This window comes from Mustela nivalis (genome assembly GCF_964662115.1).
Source record: "Mustela nivalis genome assembly, chromosome: 1".
NCBI lineage: Eukaryota > Metazoa > Chordata > Mammalia > Carnivora > Mustelidae > Mustela > Mustela nivalis.
Window position 1 is genome coordinate 213,876,230 of NC_139020.1, and position 25,032 is coordinate 213,901,261.

General features: G+C 62.2%; 2 protein-coding genes across 9 annotated transcripts in view; both read right to left on the reverse strand.

Moving 5' to 3' along the window:
- The window catches only part of NFIC (nuclear factor I C), a 65,822-nt gene extending 46,733 nt beyond the window's left edge, over positions 1 to 19,089 (reverse strand). For 4 of the 8 annotated variants that reach the window (XM_082736396.1, XM_082736394.1, XM_082736391.1 and 1 more), the window contains exons 1-2: positions 18,923 to 19,089; positions 3,298 to 3,829 (exon numbers count right to left, since the gene is read on the reverse strand). In XM_082736396.1, the coding sequence (XP_082592522.1) occupies positions 3,298 to 3,829; positions 18,923 to 18,925 (535 nt within the window). In that variant the 5' untranslated portion in view covers positions 18,926 to 19,089. Of the gene's footprint in view, positions 1 to 3,297; positions 3,830 to 12,771; positions 13,040 to 18,922 lie in introns of those variants that run through there. The other 4 variants (XM_082736395.1, XM_082736393.1, XM_082736389.1 and 1 more) reach the window with 1 other exon arrangement.
- CELF5 (CUGBP Elav-like family member 5) overlaps positions 1 to 25,032 on the reverse strand; it is a gene marked incomplete at its 5' end in the record, with an annotated part of 201,459 nt that overhangs the window by 92,642 nt on the left and 83,785 nt on the right. The gene's annotated exons all lie outside the window — the stretch shown is intronic.

Here is a 25,032-nt window from a genome sequence, read left to right on the forward strand (position 1 = left end):
CACAAGGCAGGTGGAGGAGTGCCGGGCTTGCCCGCTGCTGGCCTCTCCACCACCCTCACCGGGAAGCCACGCGGCAGGCCTCGCTGCCCCCAACAGTCCCCGGAGGCCTTCCTGCTCTGTGCCTCAGGCTCCAGGCCATGCTGGCCTCTGGGCCTTTGCACTGGCTGTGCGCCACCCCCCCAGCCCCGTGCCTGCTGCACTCACGCAAATTCCTCTGCGGCTCCCTTGAGTCCTTCAGGCCTCATCCTAAGAGCCACCTCCTTGGGCCTCCCTCCCTCCTCACTCCTCAGTCTGGGGCTTCCCCCCTCCCTGCCCCTCTCCACACTCTGCCCCTGCTTTGTTTTCCTGCACTTGTTCTTGGTCACTGAACTGCAAATTGTCGGTTTCCGGGTCCCCCACTCGGTTGCACACCCCCCTGCGCCCATGTAGCAGGTGGCCCCCTTGTGCCCCAAAGCAGAGCTCACATCACCCTTTCATCGTGGTCCCCCCAGCTGGCCCCTAGGCTGCCCCCAGGGCACACGGAGTCCAGCACCTGGAATCAGGGCCCTAAGGTGCCCGATGGACACCTGGGGTTGCCCAATTTAGCCCGAGGAGGTGCCCCAGGCTCTGACCCGCCTGGCAGCCCCAGCAGAGAAAAGGCCTTCTCAACGCTCATTCCCAGCCCTCCATCCCCCAAATAAAACTGAGCCCCGGAGAGGCACGCCCCACCCCCCCAGAGCTCCGTCCTCAGCCTCCTCCTTGAATCCCTGGCTTCCCAGAGGGGCTCCTTGAAGGGGGTCAGGCCACGAACCCTCCGGACGGAAGGAGGAGGGCAGCCGGCCGCTGGCTCTCTCTGCTGTCAGACGGACACCTGCCCGACCACGAACAGAGACTTCGCTGGGACCCAGGATGAGGCTGGAGGGCACCCCGGCCCATGGGAGCCTAGAACACAGACCCAGCCCCGGGGTGCCAACAAGGCTGCCAACATTGTACCCCAGGATTTACGTCCCTCCTCTCCCACCACTGTCCAGGGTGGAGGGCTAGGGGCCGTCCTCAACAGGAGCTGCTGGCACTCGCATACCCGCTCTGTCCGCCCTGGGTTCGGGGACCTCGGGCAGGCAGGGCCCTGTTTCCCCACCTGCGACCTGAGTACAACCGTGAATCCTGCCAGGCCGCGGAGAGAATGGGAAAGAACACCGAAGCCCTCAGGAAAAATGCCCGGGGGTGGGGGGAGAAAGTGGAGTCAGGAGTCAGGGCTCTCAAGCATACATAGGAGTTTTCTATATGGGAGAGGCCTGCCTGGCACGGGGAGCACCGAGGCCCAGGGTGGAATCAGCGATTGGTAACCGTCATGAGGATGGCAGCGGGGCTGGGGCGGGGGGAGGACGGGGTAAGAACAGGGGCCCGCGGAGCCCTAGCTCCAAGCCTGGCATTTCCCCCTGCCCCCCCAGGGGCTGCCTGTTGAGCACTTACCACGAGGACCCAACCAGGCAGCTCATCTGAGCGCCCCATTTTAAAAAGAAGGCACAGAGAGGCTAGGCGACTTGTGTCGGGTCACCCAGCTGGCCAGCCGCCGAGCCGGGCTTGGAATCAGCCCTCGCCTCACTCCCAGCCAGCTGCGGCTCGGTCGGCTGGGCCAGCTTGAGCAGGGGTTCCCATGGGGATGAGGGAGCCCGCGGGAAGCAGGGGCGGGTACAGCTTTGACCTTCCCCAGCCCACGAGCCAGGAGGCCGATCACGCTGGCCGCTGGCCGGCAAAGGCATGGCAGCCGGGGGGCAGCTGGACTCGGAGGTGTCTGGGGAAGCCTGGAGGCCCGGCCTGCCTGCTGAGCCGAGGGGGGAAGGGGGTGGCTGGGGGAGGGGAGGCGCCTGGAGATTGTGCTGACACCGGCAGAAAACTCGCTTCAAAATTTTATCAGCTCAGCGCGGAGGAGGTGGGGGCGGGGACAGGCTTAGAGGATGGACGTGGTGGGAGAGGCCTGGACCGGCATGGCGATGCGTCTGCCGCCGAGGCCACCCTGCCCCCCGCCTGGGGCAGCCGGTCACCTTGTCCACCCCTCTGCCTCCGCGGGCCCTCAGGCAGCTCCGCTCCAAGCCCCCAGTGGGTCTGTGGCTGATGGATGGGGGCGGGGGAGGGGGGGCAGAAGAGGTCAAGGTCAAGGCATCAAGGTCGAGACGGGGAAACAGCCCCACGCCCTGGAGACGGGAGTCCTACAACCTCATTGAATCCTTATGCCATCACTGGCAGAGGCGCTGCTGTTACCCCCACTCACAGAGGAAACAGAACAGTGATGTGTCCCAAGTCACCCAGCCCGCAAGGGGCAAGACTCTGGAGGTCCCTGCAAGACCCCACCCCCACCCCCTGCCCCCAGCCTGCCTTCCTTCAGTCTGTCTCTGAGAGTGTGCTCCGTGGGATCCGCCAGGGCTGGGCTTACAACCTGGGGACACCCACCTGACATGCTCAGGCCACCCCCGGGTGTGTACCCACATGGGTCCCAGACTCAGCCCCGGTGAGGGTGGGGGTGGCTGGTGGGCCCGGGCCCTGCTGACTTCCAGAGGCCAGACCACCCCTCTGGCCTCTATGTCTTGGTCAGGCTGCCAACCCTCTGGGACACCCCACACTCAGCACTGTCCAGCCACCCCGCAGACCTCAGCTCTGCCGCGCTTCCTCCAGGAAGCTGCCCTGGGTTTCCCCACCCTCACAGGTGCTGCTGGCCTCCAGGTGGGGCGCTGAGCCTGGATCCAGCACACACCAGCTAGAACGGACAGAGCCGAGAACACAGGGGACCAGAGAGGGTGGTAATCCAGCCAAAGTCACACAGCACCCATCTTCCCCCTCCGCACGAAGCTGGGACCCACCGGACCTCCGCTGAAGGTCTGAGAGTTGATCCACTAGCATTCACAGTGCCCAAGGCCAGCCCTCTCTCAGACAGTCTCTCCCAGTGGACCTCACCTCTATTCCCAACAAGGCCTTAAGTTGCCCTTAGGGCCTCCAGGGCCAGGATCTCACCTCCTGAGATCTCAAGAGCCCGCCTCTTACCTTCAACCCCCTAGGGGCTGAAGACCGCCTCCCCACGCAGACTCTCCTCCAACTGTATCTCGCTCAGACCTTCACAGCACAGGTGCCAGGTGCCGGTCCTAGCCTAACGCAGGCCAACAGGCCCCCTCGGCCCCGCCCACCACACCTGCCTCCCCTCCCAGCCCAGCCTGAACCACCTCCCCAGCCGGAGGCACGTGAGGGGGCCGCCATGCCCCCCCCCCCGCCTCCACGCGCCACTGGACGTGTGCACACATCTCCCCACACGCGCGCCCGCCTCACCTCGCTCGCGCACGAAGTAGGCCAGGTAGAGGTCGAGCTCCTTGACCGCCACGCCGATGTGGTGCGGCTGCACGCAGAGCACCGGGTGGCCGCACTGCGCCGCCTTGACCAGGCGCTCGCCGTCGGTGCTCTCCAGCGGGATGCCCTTGAAGAGGATGACCATGACCAGGTCCAGCCGCCACACCTTGTCGGCCTGGCGCAGGCAGTCGATGCGGCGCATCTTGCCCTTCTGGTCGGGGTTGGAGAGCACGCAGCCCGGCGCCTTCTTGCCGGTGATGGCCAGCACGAAGTCCTCGCGGCACTCGGGCCGGATGTCCTTGCGCAGCTTGGCCAGCAGCCGGGACGCCCACTTCTGCTTCACCTCGGCCTTCTCGCCCAGCAGCTCGTCCTTCACCGCGCGCTCCTCGTCCTTGGACATGCGCTTCTCGTGCTTCTTGAAGTACTTGCGCTTCCGCGCCTGCAGGTTGAACCAGGTGTAGGCGAAGGCGCGGACGTGCGGCAGCAGCGCCTCGATGAACGGGTGGAACTCATCCTGCAGGCCCGAGAAGCCAGAGGTCAGGAGGCGCTGGGGACCGTGGGCCCACTGCCCAGCCCGGGAGACTGAGGCCTGGAGGAAGCTCCAGGAAGATACGTCCCCCCCACCCCAGGGAGGGCCAGACGCCTGTGGGCCGGGGGATCACTGCAGACCCCAGTCACCTCTGGGGGAAACTCAAGGCCGGAGGGGACCCAGCAGAAGTGCATGGGGGACAGGCGCGAACCCCTTGCCCAAATGGGGAGACCAGGGCTTGGACTGTGTGGGAGGTGCAGGCCAAGCAGAAGTTCATGGAGGGCTGTCCTGAACCCCAGTATACAGACAGGTCAAGCAGAGGCTGTCCTGAACCCCGGTATACAGAGGGTCCCCAGATGCTTGATGGGGGCTAGCCCATTGTACAGACGGGGGAAAGTACGGTCAGGAGAATGGGGGATGTTATGGAACAGAACTACTAGGACGGGGGCAGGGGCAGCAAACCACAGTCTGAGAGCACCTTAAAGAACAATAGTGAGTATTTCATTCTGTTGCAACTACTCAGCGCAGTGCGGCATTAGCCCTAGGTAGGACACACAGATGATGGGTGAGGCTGCGTTCCGATAAAACTTTATTTACAAAAACAGGTGCAGACACTGGGTCCCAGGCCTGCAGTTTGCAAGCTCCTGCACTCCAGTATGAGCTCAGGGGCGCCTGGGGGGGGGGGGGCTCAGTCGTTAAGCGCCGGCTTTCAGCTCAGGTCAAGATCCCCTGGACCCCCAGGTCCAGGGGATCAAGCCCACATCGGGCTCCCTGCTCAGCGGGGAGCCTGCTCCTGCCCCCGCCCCTCCCCCTGCTTGTGCACATGCATGCTCTCTCTCTCTGACAAATAAATAAATAAAATAAAAATAAAGTATGAGCTCCAGTGTCGAGAGCTGGGCCAAGCACACAGCAGGTGCTGGATGGCAGGAGAAATGAGGCTCAGAGAGTGTCCCCAACACCAAAGAAAGCTGACACTGGGGGGGGGGGCGGTCTGAGGGCTGCCTCTGCGGGCCCTAGGCACAAAGAAAACAAAAATGAGAAAATGAGGTCCAGGGGTCATTGCTATAGACTAGCTGTGCGGAAAGGCTCCCTCTGAGAGCAACATGGGGCCGTGGAGACCCCTGTCCCCTCCTGTGGGGGTGGGAGGGCTGTCTCACTCTCCATTTTTCATCCAGAGGAACTGAGTCTGCAGAACGTCTGGGACCTGGTTTCTCAGCCTCCAGTTAAAGGGAGGACAAAGAGAACCTGGGGCCCGTGCGGGCTTCCAGAACGGGAGCGCTGCGGTCTCTTCCTGGGAGGCGAGCCCTGCCCTCGCCCAGCTCTGGAAAGCCTGCACTAGACTCTCGGTACTGTCACTGACATTGTCACAGTTGTTCGGTCGCTTACAATCTGCCAGGAGCAGGGAAGGGCTGGGGCTCTGCTCCCCAATGCGTGATGGGATCCAAGGCCCAGAGAGGGGCGAAGACCTAACCTGGGGGGTCCCACAGGGTCTCCGGGCCTGTGTGAGGGCTGGAGCCCAGGCCCCCGGGCGCCGTGAAGACCTTCAGCTGCTCTCCCAGAGCAGCCTGGGGTCTCGGGGAGACGCTCCCACCTCCAGGCTGAACACTCACAGGAACCCCCACCCAGTGCCCTCTCTGGCCATGGGGTACCGGGGGAGGGGGAGGGGAATGACCTCAGATTTCACCTATTACTGAGGCTCTGAAAATAGCCTCCCACCCTCAGCGGGGTGGAGGGTGGATGGGGCTCAGGATAGCCAGCCCCGCTCCCCACTCTAATGTCCCCCAAGTGTGAGTCATCATAACAGCTGTGGCGGGGGACTGGACCTCAGGGCTCTCTTCCTGTGTCCACTCCTCCACCCTGGCCGGTCTGCCGAGGCCAAGGGAGAATGGAGGGGCCTAGCTTAGGCTGGTCCGTGTCCAACCTCCACAGGGCCTTCCACTGCCTGAATGCCACCTGGCCTGCCGGCCCCAGAGACAGGGAGGCACTCGCCCAGGGTCACAGAGCTGGGCAGCAGAGCTGGGACCAGAGCCCGGGCTGCCTGGCCTGAGGGGCTGGGGGTGGGGAAGTGAGAGAGGCCCAGGTCGCTGCTCCTGATGGCGGGGACGCCAGGGCAGCCAGAGGCCAAGCAGTGGTGTTGACGCTGGGCCACGGCTGCCGCCCAAGGTCTGGTGCTTTACTGGGACAGCGATAAGAGGTGGCTGGGAAGGGGCAGCTGGACGGTCAGCCAGGTCCCCAGCCTCCTCTGCTCGAACCATTTTCTCTCTGAACCCCGCCCCTTCTCTGGGCCCTACCCCTCTGGGTCCACTCTCAGCGAAGGTGCCAGGGAGGCGGGCAGGGGCGGGAGCCCACGTCACCAGTGACCCCAGCTGGTCCGGGAGGAAGGAAGACAAACAGTCTGTAACTGGGTCAGGGACCTGCTGCCCTCTCCTCCCTCATTCTCCCTGGGAGGTCAGCCCAGGTGAGAGGCAGGTCTCTCACTCTCTTTGTCCCACAAGACCTGCCAAGGCCAAGGCATTTTCCTCAGGCACCTTCCAATGCCCTCATTGGCTGACCAGGCAAAGGAGACAGTCAAGGCAAGCCAGCTGCCGAGAATCCTCCCGAACTCCTACGCATCCCTCAAAGCCCGGTCTCCAGTGTTCCTTCTCCTTCAGGCAGTCTTTCCTGCTCCCCTCAGGGATTCCACCAGACCTAGCCTGGACCATACAAGCTGGGGTTCTGAGTCAGGCTCTACTGCCACCCATTCCCACCCTCCAAACCTGAGGCCCAGGGCTAAAGCACTCGTGCCTGACCCTGGAGCAAATCACTACTCTGCTTTGGGCCTCAGTTTCTCAGTCTGTACAATGGGCAGAATGAGATACAGCAGCTGCAGGGTGTTGAGGGTTTTTTCTGGTTCCTGGTAACCAGAGAGGCAATATTAGAGGGAGGGGGAGCAAGGCCAGGCCTTTCCCAAAAACACTACTTGGCTCCCTGGGACTTCCTGGCCAAAAAGGGCAGCAGCAGCTAGATGGTGGACACCTGGGTCCGAGCACTTGCTGGATGGGCTGGGTCATGAAGCTCCTATTCACAAGCCACAAGTTTTCCCGGGAGGATTCTGTCTCCCTCATTTGTTCAATGACTCACCAAACGATACTGAGAACTATCTTAGCCCCTCCTAAATTCGTATCCCAAACTCCTACGCATCCTTCAGAGCCCCGGTTCCAACGTCTTTTCCACTAGGTTCAGGCCAGATGAAGTGGCAAATAGCAGAGCTCATATTCAAACCCAGGTCTATCTGGCACCAGAGCCCGGTGTCCCTAACCTCAGGCAATTCCTCCCCTCCAGCTCAGAGCATCACAGCTTAGGCATGACACCCACCTAACAAGGGCGAGATGAGTGTGATTGTTCAACATTTACTGAGTGTGCCTGCTGGGCCGGCTTCAGGCATGGTGCTGTGGACCCAGCAGTGACCCAGGCTCCGTCCTCACCTGGACCCTGATCTGGGGCAGGGAAGGATGTGAAACATGTGGAACAAAGCACCTTGAAGAAACCTTAAAGGCGTTTGGGGGAGGGCGAGGGAATGCCTTGGGGTTGTTTTTTTACTGGCAGGGATCCATGAGGGTCTTTCATAGGAGATGACACTTGAACAAAGACCTAAAAATTGACGGGCCAGGGTAGGAGCTTTCCAGATAGTGAAAACAGCATGTGTCAAGGCCCTGAGGCAGCACTGTGCCCCACGTTTTGCAAGAATGGTGAAGACGGTGGTGTGCTGAAACAGAGTGAGCAAGGAGAGTGGAGGGGGTGAGGGCCGGGAGGTGCCGGGGCAGGATGTGAAGGGCCTTGTGGGCCCCAGAAAGGAATCTGCGTACACGGAGTGGTGGGAGTGAAAACATCCCACCAAGCTGACCAGGGAGTCTGAACCCTGGATCTCCTGCCTTTCCTCTCGGTGCCTTCATGTCCCAGGAGGATGACGGGGGTTGACCCAGAGGGCCAGGAAGAGAGAGAGAGGGTGTGGGGTCATACCTTTCAGAGGCTGAGCATTTACTGAGCTATCAACTCTGCAAAATAGAGACTAGCTAGCCTTGCATCTGCTTTCTGGAGGGAGAAACTGAGGCCCTGAGCACGGAAACCACCCACCCAAAGTCACGCGGCCAGGAAGGAGCCAAGCTGGGGCTTGAACCCACGTCCCCAGGACTGTGGACCTCCGGACTCCTCAGCCCCCCTCCTGAGCCCTTCAAGCACGTGGTCTGGCCCCATCACTGGGACTCCCCAGAGAATATGCATCTCCAAATCCCGTGTGACTCCCTTCCCCTGCTCAGTCCCAGGTCACGGGCCATCTCCTCCTTAGCCAAAGTGGCAGCCTGGCCGGGCCGCTGGACTGCGGCCCCTCCAGGACAGGGATTTGGTCCTTCCAGTTCACTGCCAGTCTGGATCCCTGGGGGCGCAATTCCATCCCGTCTAAGTGACACCTCCAAGCACCCCACCCGACAGAGGATGCTGGCACCCCCCCCACTGGTTTGGTTACACTCAGGAAGACCCTGGACAAGACTGGGCAGGGGCAGGGGCCATGAGCCCCGAGCAAAACCCTCAGGACTCATGGCTGCTCCTGTCCCCTAGCCCAGATAGTGACTGAAGAGGACGGTATGTTGGAAATGCCTCTGGGACGTTTCACCCAATCATTAGCTGAGCGACCGCCATAATCACAGCCACATTTATTTGGCACCCACTGTATGCCAGGCACCACGCCGAGGGTGAAGCCTCGGAGGAAGGCGTGATTGTCCTCCCCAGGCCACGTGGGCAGAGACTGAGGCTCCGAGGAGGTGCTTCTCTCGGCTGGCAGAACCGTCCATTCACTCCTTCCTCGCACAGACTAGTAAGCACCTACTACGTGCCAGGCCCTGCGCTGAGCACCTCACAGGGGTCCTGCCTCCCCAAACTGTCCGGCGGCGCAGGCAGCCAAAGATTACTGTTGGCTTCATTTCACAGGGAGAACGGGGGCGGGGGGGCCTGCCTGCACCTTGCAGCCGGAAAGCCAACAACTCCCTTCCTGAGCCTCCTGAGCAAGGCCCATGGGCATATCCGAGGCGCGCTCAGTCTCTGCCTTGGTGCCCCCCGTCAGGACCCATCGGAAGCAGGGCAGGGCCACGGGTCAGTGAGCACGCGCGTGCATGTGCATGGGTGTGGTTCAGTCCCAGGGGAGCCCCTGCCCGGGGGCACTAGCGGTCCAGCGAGGGGAGCAGGGGGCACACGCGTGTGCGGGTTTCCGGGAACATGTGCCTTTGCGTGTGAGGGCCGTGCGGGGCAGAAGGACCCGGGATGCCGTGAGTGTGCCCATCCGTTTGGTGTGAGAACAGGGTGGGCGAACGGTTCAGGCTGGGGGTGGGGTAGGGGCAGAGAAGGAGGAGGAGAGAAAGGAGGGGTTGGGGGGGAGAGACAGAGACAGAGGGAGGGAGAGAAGAGAGGAGGCGGGAGGGAGACAGAGAGAGAGAGAGAGAGAGAGAGAGAGAGAGAGAGAGAGGGAGAACGCTGACTCGGCCAGAATCCCCGCTTCGTGATTTACAAGGCGCCTGGCCCTGGCTCACCGAGGCACCTCCGCAGAGCAGGGAGGAGGGAGAGACCCAGACACAGGGCCGGAGAGAGGGAGCGCGACCTGGAGCGAGGCTGTGCTTTCTGCAGGAGCCAAGTGGAGGCCACCAGATGGGGGGGGGTGTTCCACCGGGAGCGCCCGCCTGTCCAGGCTGGCCTCAAAAGCCAAGTGGGAAGTGGTCCCAAACCCAGCCTCGCCAGCCGCAGTGCTGTGCTACCCTGGGCAGGCCCTGGCCGTCTCTGGTCTTGGTTCCTCTCCTAGCCCCAAGATGCTGGGGGACCCCCACCCCCCAAAGCTCAGGCCAGGCCTAGGCTCCACAGAGGCACTTAAAAAAAAAAAAACCTACTAAACCTATCAAAAGTCAGGGCTGCCTTTCCCGCCTCAGTCTCCCCGCTGGGGAAAGGGCCGTGAAAGGGGTGCCACGCTGAGAGGGATCCCGGGGCAGAAATGAAGGGAGGAATGAATGAATGAGGAAGGGGCCCTGGCGGGCTGGCGTGGCCGGCCTCGGCCCCGGGGAATCCTGGGCACTGCAGCCAAGAGGGATTTGGCCCCAAACCCGGAATAACTAACGTGGCGGTGCGGCGGGCGGGGGGGGGGGGGCAGGGAGGGAGGCCCGGAGCAGGGCCAGCGCGGGGAGGCCGGCCTTCCCGCCGCCAGGATTTATGGAAGTAACGGCTGCTCCACACAGTTCCTCTTAAGAGTAAAAGTGAAAAAGCTCTTGAGTCACCACTGAAACAGGGACGGGGCTCCCAGAATCCTCCAGGGCTGCCGCCACCGCCGCCACCCCCCCTTCGGCGGGCAGGGCTGGGGGCACGGGGCGCTGGCACCGGGGCTCGGCTCCCCCCTGCCACTCTCCGGCGGCTCCCTCCGACGAGGATCCCGGTCGGATCAGCTAAAAGGGAGCTATTTTTGGATGGGCTCAGGTTGTAAAATTAGTTGGGCAAAGGGGGGAGACGGAGGCCCAGAGATGGGGAGACACGCGGGAGAGACGGAATGGGGGAGAGAGACGCAGAGACAGACGGAGGCACGGAGAGAGACACGGAGCCAGAGACAGGGAGACGCAGAGCACAGAGACGGAGAGGGACGGAGGAGGAGAAACAGAGGGACCGGCCAGGGAGGTGGAGATGGTCAGAGAGACGTGGGGTGGTGGCCCGGACAGCCAGGAGCGCAGGTCCTGAGAGGGCAGTCGGGGTCCTCCCAGGGGGGACCCGCAGCCGAAGACCCCAGACCAGGCTGGGTCTGCCAGGAGCTCTGCCTGGGGGTGGCGGGGGGTGGGGTGGGGTCCCAGGGCTCTGCTCCTGGGCGGGGGACGCAGGAGTGCAGCAGGAGAGGGCAGCCCCCCGCATTTGGGCCACTCCATCCCCACCCTAGCGGGGTGGGGGTGCTCTCGGGCTGCCTCTGTCTATCTCTGTCTCCCGTGTCCCCATCACTGGCCCAGGACACCCTCAGATAGCGTTCACGGTCCTGTCCACCAGGAGCCCGCCCAGCTGATCCTGGGGATCAGCCTCCTCTTGGGGAGCCCGGAGCCCGACCCCAGGAGCACACAGGCTCACACGGGGACGCAGGTTCTCGCTGCCACAGCCTCTCGCAGCAGCAGCAGCAGCAGCAGCAGCAGCAGCAGCAGCAGCAGCAGCGTGGATGGAGGCCTGTCTCCCGAGGAGTCCTGATGGGGGAATTCCAGGGCTCGGCGACAAAAGACGGCCTTCCAACCTCCTCCCCTGGAATAGCCTCCCTGGCTCAGCCCCCCTGTGTGGCTCTCGGGAGCTGGCAAGCCCAGGAAGGGCAGAGGGGGCGGGGGCACCCACAGCCACCCAGGCTGCCCCGCAAGCCGAGACTGGGAGGCCCAAGGTCACAGGGCAACCCTCCCTAGAACCCTACTTGCCTGCGGGGAGCCTCAGGACAGCTCGGAGGCAGAGTTGGGGCAGCAAGGACAGCTTCCGGGGGGGCCCCCAAAGTTGTTCAAAAGGGGAAACTGAGGCCTGGACAGGGGCATGGACTTGCCCAAGGTCACTCAGGGGATCATGGGTAGGACAAGTTCTAAGACCACCCCCCCAACTCCGCACCCTCCCTCTCCTTCTCTGGCGGGAGCCGGGAACTCCCCAGTGCAGCAAGAAAGACTGTACCCCAAAGGAGGGGGCTCCCAAGCCCTGAATAGCGGACCCTTTCCCACACAAACCGGCGGTCCCTGGGGCCCAAGCTAGGCATCCACGTGCTCCCCCATAAGGGAGAGGGAGGGAGACCGGACAAGCAGGCTCCCGCTGGACTCCCACCTCCCAGAGTCCTGCACTTGGCAATCTGGAGGCCGCACTGCCCCGTGTCCAGAACCTGATTATTCCTCAGGAGAAACTGAGTCCGCAACCCCACCGGCCTGAAGACACATGAGGATATGGGGGAGCTGGAAGGAGACCAACCCCGGGGTGGGGGGTGTCCCAGAAGGAGCTGGAGGAGGCAAGGAGTCCCCGGGGGTGCGGCCTGGGACAGGGGCAGCCGCCCCCTCCCCACACACCCCCTTCCCAGTTGCACAAGGGCTCAGCCCGGGGCAGTCTGGGAGCCCCGCCAGGGGTGAGAGGCTACGGGAGGGGGGCAGGGGCAGGTGCCGGGTGCCGGGCTGGCGAGGGCGTCCGCAGCGCCGCAGTGCCGGGGCCAGACCCCGGAACGCCCGGCCTCCCGGCTCCTCCCGGCGGCGGCGGCGGCGCAACAATCCAGAATCGATGCGGCGAAAATATCAGATCGGTGGGGGGGGGGCGGGGGGCGCGCGAGGCCGAGCCGGGATGTCAGCGCGCCCCACCCCCGCTGCTGGCGCCTTCAACTCCGCGCGCCCCCTCCCCCCCCAGCACACGTGGGCTAGTAACGGGGGGGAAAGGCGTCCCGGGGCTGGGGTGGCGGGGCACAACCTTGGCGGGGGGCGGGGGGGCGCTGTCTGGGGTGCACATCCGAGGGATCCTCTCCACAGGGCCGAGGGGCCGGGTCAGGACCCCTCGATTCCTCCGAGGGGCAGGCCCGGTCGGGGTTGGGGGGGGTGGTCACGCAGAGGCCCGGCTCCGGCCCTGGGGTGGGGGGGAGCGCCCCCAGACCTTCCGGGGTGGGGTGGGGGCCAGCGTCCCGCCAGCCCGCTTCCCGAGTCCCGCGTCCGCGTGGGGAAGAGGCCGGGGCGCCCAGGGCGGGGCGGGAGTCCCGAGGGTGGGTCGGGGCAGGGGGTCCCCGGCCCAGCCCATCCCCCACCGGCCCCTGGCCCGCGGCAGGGGCACCCCTGGCGGGGCGGCAGGAGGGACGCGCGCCTTTCCCGTCCCGCCTCCTCCGGCTTCGCGACTCCGGGGCCGGGCGGCGGGGGGCGCGGGGGGCGCGGGCCGGGCGAGGGGCGTACCTGGGTCAGGCAGAGCGGGGACGAATACATCCCGGGCGCGGCGGGAGGCGCAGGGCCGGCCGGAGCGGGCGCGCTGAACTTACTGAGTCATTTTTCCAAACCCCCCCCCCCCCCCGCGGCCGCGGCCGGCGCGCTCCTCGCCGCCTCCTCCCTCGGTCTCCCTCCTCCCTCCCTCCCGCGCTCGCTCGCTCTCCCTCTCTCTTCCTTTCCTGTCCCCCCTCCCTCTCTCCTCCTCCGTCTCTGTCTCTCCGTGTCTCTGTCTCTCCTCCCTCTGGCAGCCTCCCCCCTTCCTCCCCCCAGTTTCCCTCCCCTCCCGGCCGAGCCTCCCACTTCTCAACATCCAACTTTCAAAGAAACGAGGGAAAAAAGAGCGCGAGCGGGGAAGGAAAGCCGCCCCCCCCATGCCCCATGAACCCCCATCATAGCTATTATTACGAATTACGAACCGCCCCGGTCCCGGGCACCGGACGGGGACCCACCGGCGGCGCAGCGCCCGGTAGCCGCGGGTCTCCCAGGACCGCCCACCCGAGTCCAGTGGGGAGGGGGTGCTGGGCTGGTGCTGGACACTTTGGGGCCGGAGGTGGATTTTTAAGACCCCCCCCCCCTCAAACCTCCCCGCGCTGGCCGGGAAGTTGGAGAAAAGAGCCAAGTTGGGGGGGGGGGGAGGGAAAGAATGAAGAAGTGACGTGTGCAGAGGCCCAGCGCCAGCGCGCGTCTTTCCCCTTAAAGATGTACGACCCGGGGTGCAGGGCAGGAGAGGGGGGGCCCCACAGCATCCTCTCCCTCTGCCCCCCAGACACCGCCTGCAGTTCCCTGGGCACGGAGCTTGGCTCCAAGTGCACTCCGCCACCACCCCACAGGCCCCAAAAGTCCCAACTAACCCCAGAGCCTCCAGGAATCTGCTCTCACCTCTTCAGTTAGCACCAAAGGGGAACTGGGTGTGTGTGGTAGGGGTGTTCTAGCATCCCCCATAAGTCTCCCCAACATCCCAGGAGGGTAGGTACAGAACCTCAGGCTGGCCTCATAAACCCTCGCAGCCTCTTCCCTGGGCGTCCAGTAATTCCTATGGAGACTAGGAGCATGCCCTTTTCACGGATCTGCAAATTGAGACGCTGGGAGTGGCTTGGAGCCCCAGAACCCACCTTCCTAAAGCTCCATTGTTCTCCCTCTAGAGTAAGGGGGCGCAGACCTGACCTCCCCCAGTCTAAGCCCCCAGGGTTCCTGATGACCAAGACCTCAAGCCTTCCCCATTCACCCCCTGAATCCTCTCAGCCTCCACTGCCAAAGCTCCCATTCCCACCCCACAGACTGCCCCTTGGTATTGTCCCCTCTAACGTGCACTAACAGTGCCCGCCCATGGGGTCCATGGGCATAAGGGTAATGACAGAGCAGAGCCTTGACCTTCTGTCCAATGCGCAGCAAGACATTCTTAGAAAGCCTGGTGATTTTCATTGGTCTCTCCTGTGTCCTGATGCCAAATGATACCCTCTTGCCAACATGGGGCAGCTACCCTGTGCCCAGGGTAATGGGAGGGGCCAGGAATCCCGTTATTGTTCCGTGTTACGGGAGGAAACCGGCTCAGGGTCCCAGGGCTAGACTAGGAGGGAGCAGGGTTCCTACGGAAGGCGGAAGGCGCGTACATCCTGGGCCACTCCGATTCCCCATTGCATTATTATTATTCAAACAAACTGTTTGAATTCAAACAAACAGTGCTTAGCATATCAGGAGCGCTTCGCAAAGGTTTGAAAGCCCCTGGCTGCTGTGAGGCGGGTGGGGGGGTGCACTTGAAACCCCGGGATGAATGGGGAAGGCAGGTCTCTAGGAATCCAGATGCCAACGTAACATACAACAGGATTTTATTATTTGAAAGTGGCCAGGAACACAGAGAGCAAAGATTCCAAATTCACAGACATTTAAAAGTTCCACTTGACTGCAGACGGTTCCCCCAGCCCGGCCCCCTCACTCCCGCCCAGCCTGCCACCTGAGCTCCTTTCCAAGGTGAGGTCCGGAGAGCACAGACTGCCCGTCTGTCTCGGGGCCTCAGTTGCCGAATCTGTAAAATGGCAACAGTGCTGGGACGCCTGGAGGAGGGTTGGAGATGGGAACCCTGAGGTGACTCGTGTGAACGCTGTGGACACAGCGCAGAGAGAAGAACCTTCTGCAAATTTCCGAACGCGGCTGGACTGTTACAAATGTGCATATTTTATAGTTCGGGTGGGAGGGGCCCTGTGGCAGCCACAGTAGGTCCACAGCTGCCAGCCAGCTCTAGCGCAGGCTTGCAGCCTGGTCTACGTCTCCTCCAGCGGCAGCTACATTCCTGTGTGCCTCAGTTTCCCCTCGGTGGAAAAGGGTGAAGGGAGTTCCCACCCCTTGGGTTATGATGGGTGACCCGGAGAGTTCTGACTGGGCTGAGGTCAGAAGAGGGCTTTGCACCAGGCAGTTGCCTTAACAAAGCGACTGGTAGATGTGGACCTTGTTTGTGCGAGGGTCCAGAAGGGGAGTGGGCCACGTGATTTAGCAGTGGCACTTGGGAGCACAGTTGAGCTCATTGGTTAAAAAATTAAAAATGCACTCTCCTTAATCATTCATTCTGCCTTTCCTCTAACTGTCTGTGACCCAGACGCACAAGCGTGTCGACTACCACTCTCTACCACTACTGGTGACAGCCTTGGAACTAGCCAGGGCGTCCCTCTGCAGGGGGCCAGGTCAGTAACGCCAGTGAGGGAACAGGCCGGACTATTACGCAGCTCCATAAAAGAATAAGAGGTTCCCATCTGCAGATGTCACAGGGGGAAACAAGCCGGAGACCAGGGCTTCTTCCACAAGGGTGCTCTGGACCATTCTCTGCCCAGGGATCCTGGACTCTGTGGGGGAGGGGTGCTAAGCACCCCCAGTCCTGACCACCAGCAACGTCCCCAGACATGGCGAAGTGTCTCCCTGGGGTCCCACACAGGTAGGGGTGAGGAAGTGGGTTGGCTTCCACTGGGGGTAGTTCGGTATACACTCTTCAGACGTTCACGAATGGTTTGTGTCATTAAAAACCAACTTTTAAAAAAGTGTGTGGCATTCACGGAGCAGCTGAGGCAGGGGAAGGCCACCTCCTAGGTGTCCACCTAGGAACTCCAGGGCGACCACCCCCCCCCCCCCAGGGCACAGAGGGCTCAGCACCATGGCAGGCCTTGGGAACGCACGCTTGGGACGGCATCACCACTCCTCGGCCCCTGTGTGTTCCCATTCTATGGAGGAGACACTGAGGTTCTAGAAGGGGATGTGAAGGTCTTTGGTCTTGGTAAGTAAAGGGAGGATGGAACCCAAGGTTGGCAGAGACGCACACAGCACATACAACGTGCCACGAAGCGACATTCAGGCATACACACCATGCCACACAGATGCCCATGTCACACACCTAGCGACACAAACACAGGGATTCCCCTGAGCACAGGCCCACCCACAAACATGGCCTTCCGCACACCTGGCTTCGGACATCACAACAGAGGGCACCCGGGGGCTCACGGACTCACAAACTCACACAAAGCACACGCATATACACACAGACATGGACACACACAGGAGATGCACAGACCCACTCAAGTGTACACACAAACATGGCCACAACACACAGACACTCCTTCACAATCACACACTCCACCCAAACACAACCATACACACTCACAATCACACACACCCACAAGCAGAACCCCTCCCAGTATCCCTATGCAGGTGCACGGGCAGAGGGGGCACATACCCGTGAAATAACCACATCCCTTTCCCCCCCAACCCCCCCCCCCCAGCTGGCTCAGAGCTCTCCAGGTCTGGCTGGGGGGCGGGGTGGCTTGTCTCTCCAGCCTCCCAAATGCAGGTGCCTGGCCACAGCCATGTCTGCGGGGCCCGGGGGGCGGGGGGGGGGGGGGGACACTGCATGTGGTTGTGTGTGTGGACCTCTGTGTGCACGTGGAGTTACATACACCTGTGTCGTGGGTGTGTGCTTGTGAATGTTCCTGCTCCCGGTGTGTGCCACCGCGCTGGGCGGGTGGCAAGGGGAGGGGCTTGCTGCAGCGGCGGGCAGCCCAGGTGTCCCACTGCTCAGGAGTGGGGTAGGGCTGGGGGGGGGGCCGGTGCAGGGGAGGGTGAGGACTGGCAGGGGGCGGGAAGTTTAGCAGACAATGAGACCCTGAGGGATGGGGACCAAAGCATCCCCGTGTCCATGTAGGACGCCCTTTTCCCTTTCCCAAACCGCCCCCCCCCCCCACAATGGGATGCAGGTTCAAAGCGAAAAGCAGAGACTCCGGCCTGGCCTTGGTGCTTTTATATTTAGAAAATTATATAAAGTGCCCTGGTGTGGGGGTGGGGGTGCGGCGGGGATTCCCCTGCAGGGGAGAAAACAACACTTTGTGCCCGCCCCGTCTGGCCTCGTAGGGGGCAAGTGCAGGGAGGCAGGACTTGAGGGGGGGGCTCCCAGCATAGGGGGTTGAGGGGGTTTCCGCGGCCACCCTCCTGGGCCCGAGCTGCCCCGTGCGCTTCTGTAACCAGCCATCCCTCGGGACCTCCTCCGCCGCGGAGTCGGGGGACACCCCCCCCACCGCCCCGCCTCCCTCTGGGGCAGATCCCCCGCGCACGCGCAGCCCCTGGCGGGAGAAGGCGCCGCCACCGTGCGACCGTGTCCCGGCGCCACCTCGCGCCCGATCTTCAAGCCAGGACCACCTGCGGCCCCGCGGATGGGGTACCCCGAGTCGGAGGGAAGTGGAGGGGACAGTGTGGGGTGGTGGTGAGATGAGGGGACAGAGTTTGGGCATGGTAGAGGAAACACCCGTTCCCCGCTCGGCAGCCCCGGTTACAGGAAAAAAGGAACCTGGGGGAGGGGGGGCGAGGAAGAGTGTAGACCCATCCCCAGGAATAGTCACTCTGTGCTGATCACACGCACACAGCGACACCCAACTGTCCCCCGGGACGCAGGCATACGACACAGTTCTCCACTCACCAGCAACCCCCAGGCCGCCACACATTCACATGGGGACACCCCACGGGTCACCCAGGGACATCACGGCCCTCGGGAACACACAACCCTGCCGTACAGCTTCACAACACCTTCCCACAGAGACGCACGGTTACCCAGACACACACACTGTCCCTTAGCCGCACAATGCTCTAACACATACGCAACACAACACACACAGCCACGTGGATGCGCACACAGACACATAAAGGAGAGGACTCGACGCGCCGAGACCCACCGACCCACGGCCTGCGACGGGACCACCCAGCCGTACAGACACGCGGGCGCATCCCCGGCATCCCGTGCGGACCCGTTTGGGAGCACAGAAGCCCCCAAACGCACCCCTCGAGTGCCGGATGCCACCGACGCCCGCGGACTGGACACCGGAACCCTCAAGTGCAGCCACCGACGCTAGCGGGCCTGGGGCGCGCCGGGCCGAGACCTGGTGACCCCTCCCGGCTGGGACCCCGCGCGCGCTGCGGAGGGGCCCGGGGTCGGCCCAGGGGCGGGGCTCAGGCATCGCAAGGGCAGGCGGGGTGGCTGCCCCCGCGCGGCGCCGAGCGCAGCCGCCCGCCCGGCTCCAAGTTCAAGGCGCCCGGCGGCGGCCGCTGCGCGCTCTCCGCCCCTCTCCGCAGCGGCCATTTTCCGCTAGCTGGCGCGCCGCGCTCGCCCCGGCCGGGGCACCCTGCGGGGGCCGCCGCGACCCCCGCCCCGCACGGCCCGGGCGGGCGCCCCCTCCTCGACCCACGCTCCCCCGCGGGCTGCGCTCTCGGGGGTCTTGCGCTCCCGGCCGCGCCCTCCCGCCTCGGGCCGCAGCCAGGGAGGAGGCGGGAGCCGGGTCTGGGGGGGACCCTCTCCCGGGAGCCCCGCCCTCCCCGCCAACTCCGCTGCGCCCGCCAGGCGCCCCCCACTTGGGGTCCCCCGCTGAGCCCCGCGCGCCAGCTCCGCCCCCAGCCGCGGGCGGGGTGTGGGGGGGGGAGATCGGCGGGCGGGGGTCCCGCAGCCGCGGGCTGTGTTGGGGGGGGCTCCCCGCCTCGGGCCCCTCCCCTGGGCGGCCCTCGCCCCCCGCCCCCCCCAGACCTTGCAACTTTCGCCGGGAGCCCACGCACCACCCCAAAAACTCCCCGGGCGAAAACGAAAGTGGGGGCGGCGACGTACCATGGCGCTGCTGCGAGGAGGCGAGGCCGGCGCCGGAGCGAGCGCGCTCGGTCCCCGGCGAGGGGGGGCCGGAGGCGGCGGGAGGAGGCGGCGAGGGAGGGCGCGCGGGGGAGGGAGCGAGCGCGCGAGGGAGGGGGCGCGCCGCGCCCGCCCCCCCGGCCCGCAGGACCCTCCCCTCGGCCCGCCCTCCCCCCGGCCCCGCGCGCCGCCCGCGCCTCAGGCCGCTCGGCGCCCCGGCCCCGGCTGCGGCGGCTCCCGCTGCGGCTCCATCCCCGGCCCGGCCCGCGCGAGGGGAGGCCGAACAAGCGGCGGCCGCGGCGGGTCGTGGGGCCCAGGTCGGGCTGGCTGCGGAGGAAGCGGATCCACCTTCGCCGCGGCGCGCGCGCGCTCACACACACACACACACACACACGCGCAGAGGGCTCAGGGACACTCGCGGTCCGGGCCTCCTCGACTCCGACGCGGACACACAACGCACACCGACGCGCGCAGACCCACACAGTCGCACTTGCAGCGTGTTCCAGACACACACAGCCTGCGGGCTCATCCAGACACACGGGGCCCACGCTCACAGCCAAGGGACGCACACCTCCTGCGGGATGCCACGAACACAGACACACAGCCTGCGGGTGTCACCCAGGCAGACACTCGGGGACTCACAGACTCACAGCCTGGGGGGTGTCACCCAGACAACCACAGCCTCTACGCTGTCACATACACAGACTTACAGCCTGCAGGGTGTCACCTGGACACTCACGCAGATGGACAATCCTAGAAAGACACTCCAGACCTCGGACCGACCTGCACACGGACCCCCAGGACCCCTCCCCCAGGCGATCGCGCCAGCCACCCGGGCCCGTGAGTGCAGGTGTCCCGCAGTCACGCAGTCACAACAAGCACGCCTAGCGGGGAGACGGGACAGATGGGGACACAGACAGAGACTCGGACACCGAGGGCGACAGACCTGGGGGGCGGGGGTCCCCTGGGGGTCCCTCAGGGGCTCCAGCGGGGCGGGGGGGCGGGGAGAGTGCGCTGCGGTATCACAGGTGGGGGTGAGCGGGCGCCCCCTCCCCGGGTCAGGATTAATGGAGGTGCCTCTGCAGCGGGGGGAGGGGCGGGGCCGAAGAGGGTCAGCCCCCGCCCCCCGCCCCTGCCGCGCCGGCCACGGTGAGATGGGACGCCGTGCCGCAGCGCCCCCCCACCCCACCCCTGAGCGCTCTCCCGCAGTCCCCCTCCTCCGGCAGCCGCAGAGCAGGCGCCGCCCCCTCCCCCCCCTTCCCAGCTCTGCGTCTGGCGCAGCTGGGGGACGACGGGAGGGGTCTTGCCCGAGCCCGGCGGGTGGAGGAGATTCTGTTATCGTCCTACTGTCTGTGTTTCTCTCAGCCTGCGACCCTGGTTCCCCTCACTGGGGCTCCAGGACTCAGGGACCCCTTTGGAGAAGCGGTTCCTAGCTCCCCCGGGGAGGACGCCTGGGGTTAGCGTGGGGGCCGATGGCATCTCAGGCCGAGAATCAGGCCCTGGACCGCCCTTCTGGAGCCATGGAGTACTCTGGGGGCTTCTGGAAGTTGATCTGCAGTTCTGTGTGCGCTGCTGGGCGTCCCAGAGGCTGGGAGATCTCGGACAAATAAGATGTGACAGCAGGCCTGCCTGCCACAGTAGGTGCTCAGTAAGTCTGGGCAGAGCTGATCACATCCGCTCGCTCTCCCCGCTTTCCAGAAGGGACAACTGAGGCCCAGAGAGGGGGCCTTATCTTCCCCGGGTCAACCAGCACGTTGAAAGCCTGAGGACCCTAACCCCAGCTCCTTCTCCAGGGCTCTCTGCGGCTGGGAGGGGAAGGCTCTGCAGGTGGCCTTTCCTCTCACAAACCTGAAGCCAGAGGAAGTAGGGTGGCTGTGGTGAGGGAAGGATTGAGTGGATAGACCCTTTCCCCCACCCTCTGTCTCTTTTACTCTCCCTCTTTCCTCCCGCCCCCCACCATCTCTAAGCTGCCTCTGTTAATCTCCAGCTTGAATCCTCCGCCCCTCCCTCTTAGAGACCTGAGAGGGAGCGAGGAGGAATGGGTTGATAGCTGCCAGACCCCCGGAACTGGGGTCCAGAGGACAGCCGGGGGCGGGGGAGGACAGAAGCAGCCCCACCCATCATTTTTCCCAGAGGCCACCCCTGGGTTGCGGGAACGGTGCTCATGAATGGAGAAACCGAGGCCCAGAGAGGTATAAACAAGGTCACCCAGCTGGTCTGGAGGTCACTTTCCTGACTAACCTCCTCATAATTTTAGCTTCTTTTGTGATCTGAATAGGCTGAGAATCTCTCCAGTCATCAACTCCTGTTGCCTGAGTTTCTGCCTCTTGCAGAACAAGCACCCCGCCCCCCCCTTCCCAGCCCCTTTCCTCCAGATGTGTTGGCCCGGAGTTCTTTGACTCCATTACATTCCTGGGAGACAGACTGAGTAGTAAATGTACAAAAAGTATCTAACCTTACAGAGACCGAAGAAAGGATAACAACCCTTAAGAAAATACCATGCTCTGGCACTCATCAAATTAGGGAAAATTTTTACATTGATAAAAACTAGTGCTGGTGAGGATGCGGTGAAACAGGCAATTTCATAACGTGCTTGGAGGTGAACTGGGAAAGCAGGTTGGCATGCACGGCAGACGCCCAAGACAAGTTTAGGCCTTGCGGTCCAGCTTCTGGGAGTCTGTCTCTAACTTAACATGCGGATGCCCCCGGAGATGTCCCCTGCCCTATGTTTGCGCAAATTGCTCCAAAACTGTGTTTCACAGCCCTTTTATTCGTGATAGTCCCTCTTGACTTTTTCTTTCCTGGTCACCTCTCATGAATTTTATACCACGTATATACTGCATTTTTGTTTTTATACTCTCTGTATATCTGTGTTTCGTACCTTAGGAGAGTACGATTTTATGCAACCCATTTTTGCCCATGTTGAGAAGGCGCGTTACCAATCGTGATGTCGCCTTCTGATGAAATGTGATACGGTCCTTTAAAAAGAATGAAATTCCATTAAGATCAGGACAACCACTGGAAAGGAAAAGCGTGCAGAAGGAATAAAGAGTCATTCTGTGAATGAGGAGACAGGAGTGACCAGCAAGGGAATAACGCTGTCCAATCTCCTTAAGGATCAAGGGAATGCATGGTCAGGCCATAACAAGGCCCCAGGCCCCCCAGTTCATCGCCATCAACTAAAAATGTCTGGCAGGGCACTTTGGGTAGCTCAGTGGGTCAAGCCTCTGCCTTCGGCTCAGGTCATGATCTCAGGGTCCTGGGATCGAGCCCCGCATCGGGCTCTCTGCTCAGCGGGGAGCCTGCTTCCCCCTCTCTCTCTGCCTGCCTCTCTGCCTACTTGTGGTCTCTCTCTGTCAAATAAATAAATAAAATCTTTAAAAAAATAAAAATAAGTAAAAATAAAAATGTCCAGCAATACCAAATGTCAACAAGGCTGTGGGCACACAGAGCATTTCCACACTCCGCTCCGGAAAAGAGACCGATGTGAATCACACCTCTGGCCATCCACAAGCCACGTACCATGGCCTTTCCTCTCCCAGAGACATATCCACAAGAAACCTTCGCTTGTTGCTTCCAGGAAGTATGCCCTCACAATAGTCTTCGCTGCACCGAAGGAAGGCAAAGACCCAGGAACCACCTGAACACCCATTGCCGAGAGAATGGAGAGATGCATTGTGGGAAATTCACCTCCTGGCATATTAATCAGGGGTCCAGCGGTGTCCTCAGCCACAGGCGAACAGTATGGAAGGACGAAGCCACAGGACATCCAGTGGGAAAGGAGTCCCCAGTGTTACATGACGGAGCATGTAACGGAGCAGGATGGCCTCCTTATGAAGTTAAAGTACTGAAATGAAATGATATTTTTTTGGGTGGGGGAATAACCATCGAGATACACTTATTTGTAAGCAGGGGGAAAGGATGAATCCCAGACTGGGGAGTGGGGTCCCTTCCAGAGGGAGAAGCCACACAGCAGGACGGGGTTATTGCCCAAATTCTCCGCATCCAGGGGGTGCTGACTTGGTGGGTATGTGTTCTATAAGCCAAGTTTAACTTCGGATACATGGAACGGTGCTGAGCGTAAGTTGTGAGTCAGACTGGGGCTCAGCTCATGCCCACATCTACAGCCCAAACAACATGCTGAACCATTAGCTCAGAGGAGTGTGCGAGAGACGACAGGCATCCCACGGCGGGGTTGGCGGGGGGTAGAGGGTGTCCTTCTAGTCCGCTCCCAGCTGCGTCCCTGAGCCTGACAACAGTTCCTGGTACATAGTACGTGCTCAGTGAATCTTTGTTCCGTGAATGAAAGCCTCAGAGAGACCCAAGGCTTTGTAGAATCCCATTTTAAAAGCGTATCACTGGGGCACCCGGGTGGCCCAGTCGTTAACCGTCCGGCACTCCTTGCTTTTGGCTAGGGTCATGAGCTCAGGGTTGTGAGATCGAGCCCCACATCGGGCTCCGTGCTGGGCGTGAGGCCTGCTTAAGATTCTCTTTCCCAGGTGCCTGGGTGGCTCAGTGGGTTAAGCCTCTGCCTTCAGCTCAGGTCATGATCTCAGGGTCCTGGGATCGAGCCCTGCATCGGGCTCTCTGCTCCAGAGGGAGACTGCTTCCTCCTCTCTCTCTCTCTCTCTGCCTACCTCTCTGTCTGCTTGTGATCTCTGTCTGTCAAATAAATAAATATTTTAAAAAAATATTCTCTTTCCCTCTCCCTTTGCCCTCTCTGCCTCCCACTCTAAAAAGAAAAGAAAAAGCCAAATCACATGTATATGAGTATATAATATATTGACATGCACTATGTATTATATATGTATACAAAACTCATGTATTATTTACATAGTGTATTTATATAAAATGTCTATGGTTCAGATATGTTATGTAGAATACCTACGTATGTATGCAACATATCTTAGGTGAAATGTAAGTGCATTTGAAACTATTATGTATTGTTATATATTCTATAATGCATTTCATATATTATGTATGTGTGTCTATTAAATATGTTAATTAAATAATTAAACATATTTAAAGGAATCACACACACCTCCCCCGCACCCCCCGGGTTATTCAATCACAGCCCCAGCGTGAACGGATATCCAAGATGCTTTTTGTTAGGGGTGGGGAAAAAATGAAAAGCCAGATCACTGAATGATGAAGCTATTCTTTATGCCAGATCAGAGCCAGAGCCTTGTGGGGGCCACGCAGCGGGTACCCCCGCCCCCGCTACCCGGCCTGTGGGGCAGGAGCCGTGCCTAGCCCCATTCTGCAGTTGTAGGAACTGAGACCCAGAGAGTTACTGATTACCCAAAGCTCCCTTCTACTCACCCCTGCCCCCAGGAACACAGAGGCCGCCCCGGACAATAAGTAAGCCCAGGGGCGCAGCCATGCGTCTGGCTTCTCTCTCTCTGCAGCACTATTTGGAGGTTCAACCATCTGTCACATACCCCAACCGCTCACGTATTTCTCTCGTGGGCCAGCGTTCCGCGGTGCGGGGGGAGGTCATAGCTTGCTCACCCGGCTCACCTGCCCACAGGGGTCCGCAGTGTCTCCGCACTGTTACGGTTTCGTGAAGCTGCTGGACCCAGCGGGAGCAAGGCCTTGTGAGTGCTCCCTTTCACTCCTCCCGGTGCATGTCTGGGAGTGGAGTGGTCCCGGGCTGGGGCGCTGGTGCAGAAGTGCACACACCGCGGTAAGCTTTCCTTTCTCCTGGGTTAAGACCCGGGGTTGGGATGCTGGATCCCGTGGTGGCACTGCCCACCAGCAGGGACGGGGGTTACTCGCCACCCCACGTGGGGCAGCTGAGCTGGAGCAGAGAAGCAGAGGGGACCTTTCAGACCGGGCAAATGGAGGGGAAAGGGGCAGGGGGGGGGGGGTAGGTAGCAGGCAAGATGACAGATGGGACCGAGCAGGGGCTGATTTTGCAGAACCCTGCTGGCCATGCCCTCCAGGTCCCCATGAAAGAAGCAGCGGCCTGTCTGGGGCACAGCCACTGGGCCTGGATTGCAACGAGGGACTGTTGCTTCCCCACTTGGTGGGCAAGGCCCATTCTCCTGACGCTGGGATTCTAGGGCCTGCCCTTGGGAGGCCCATGTTGG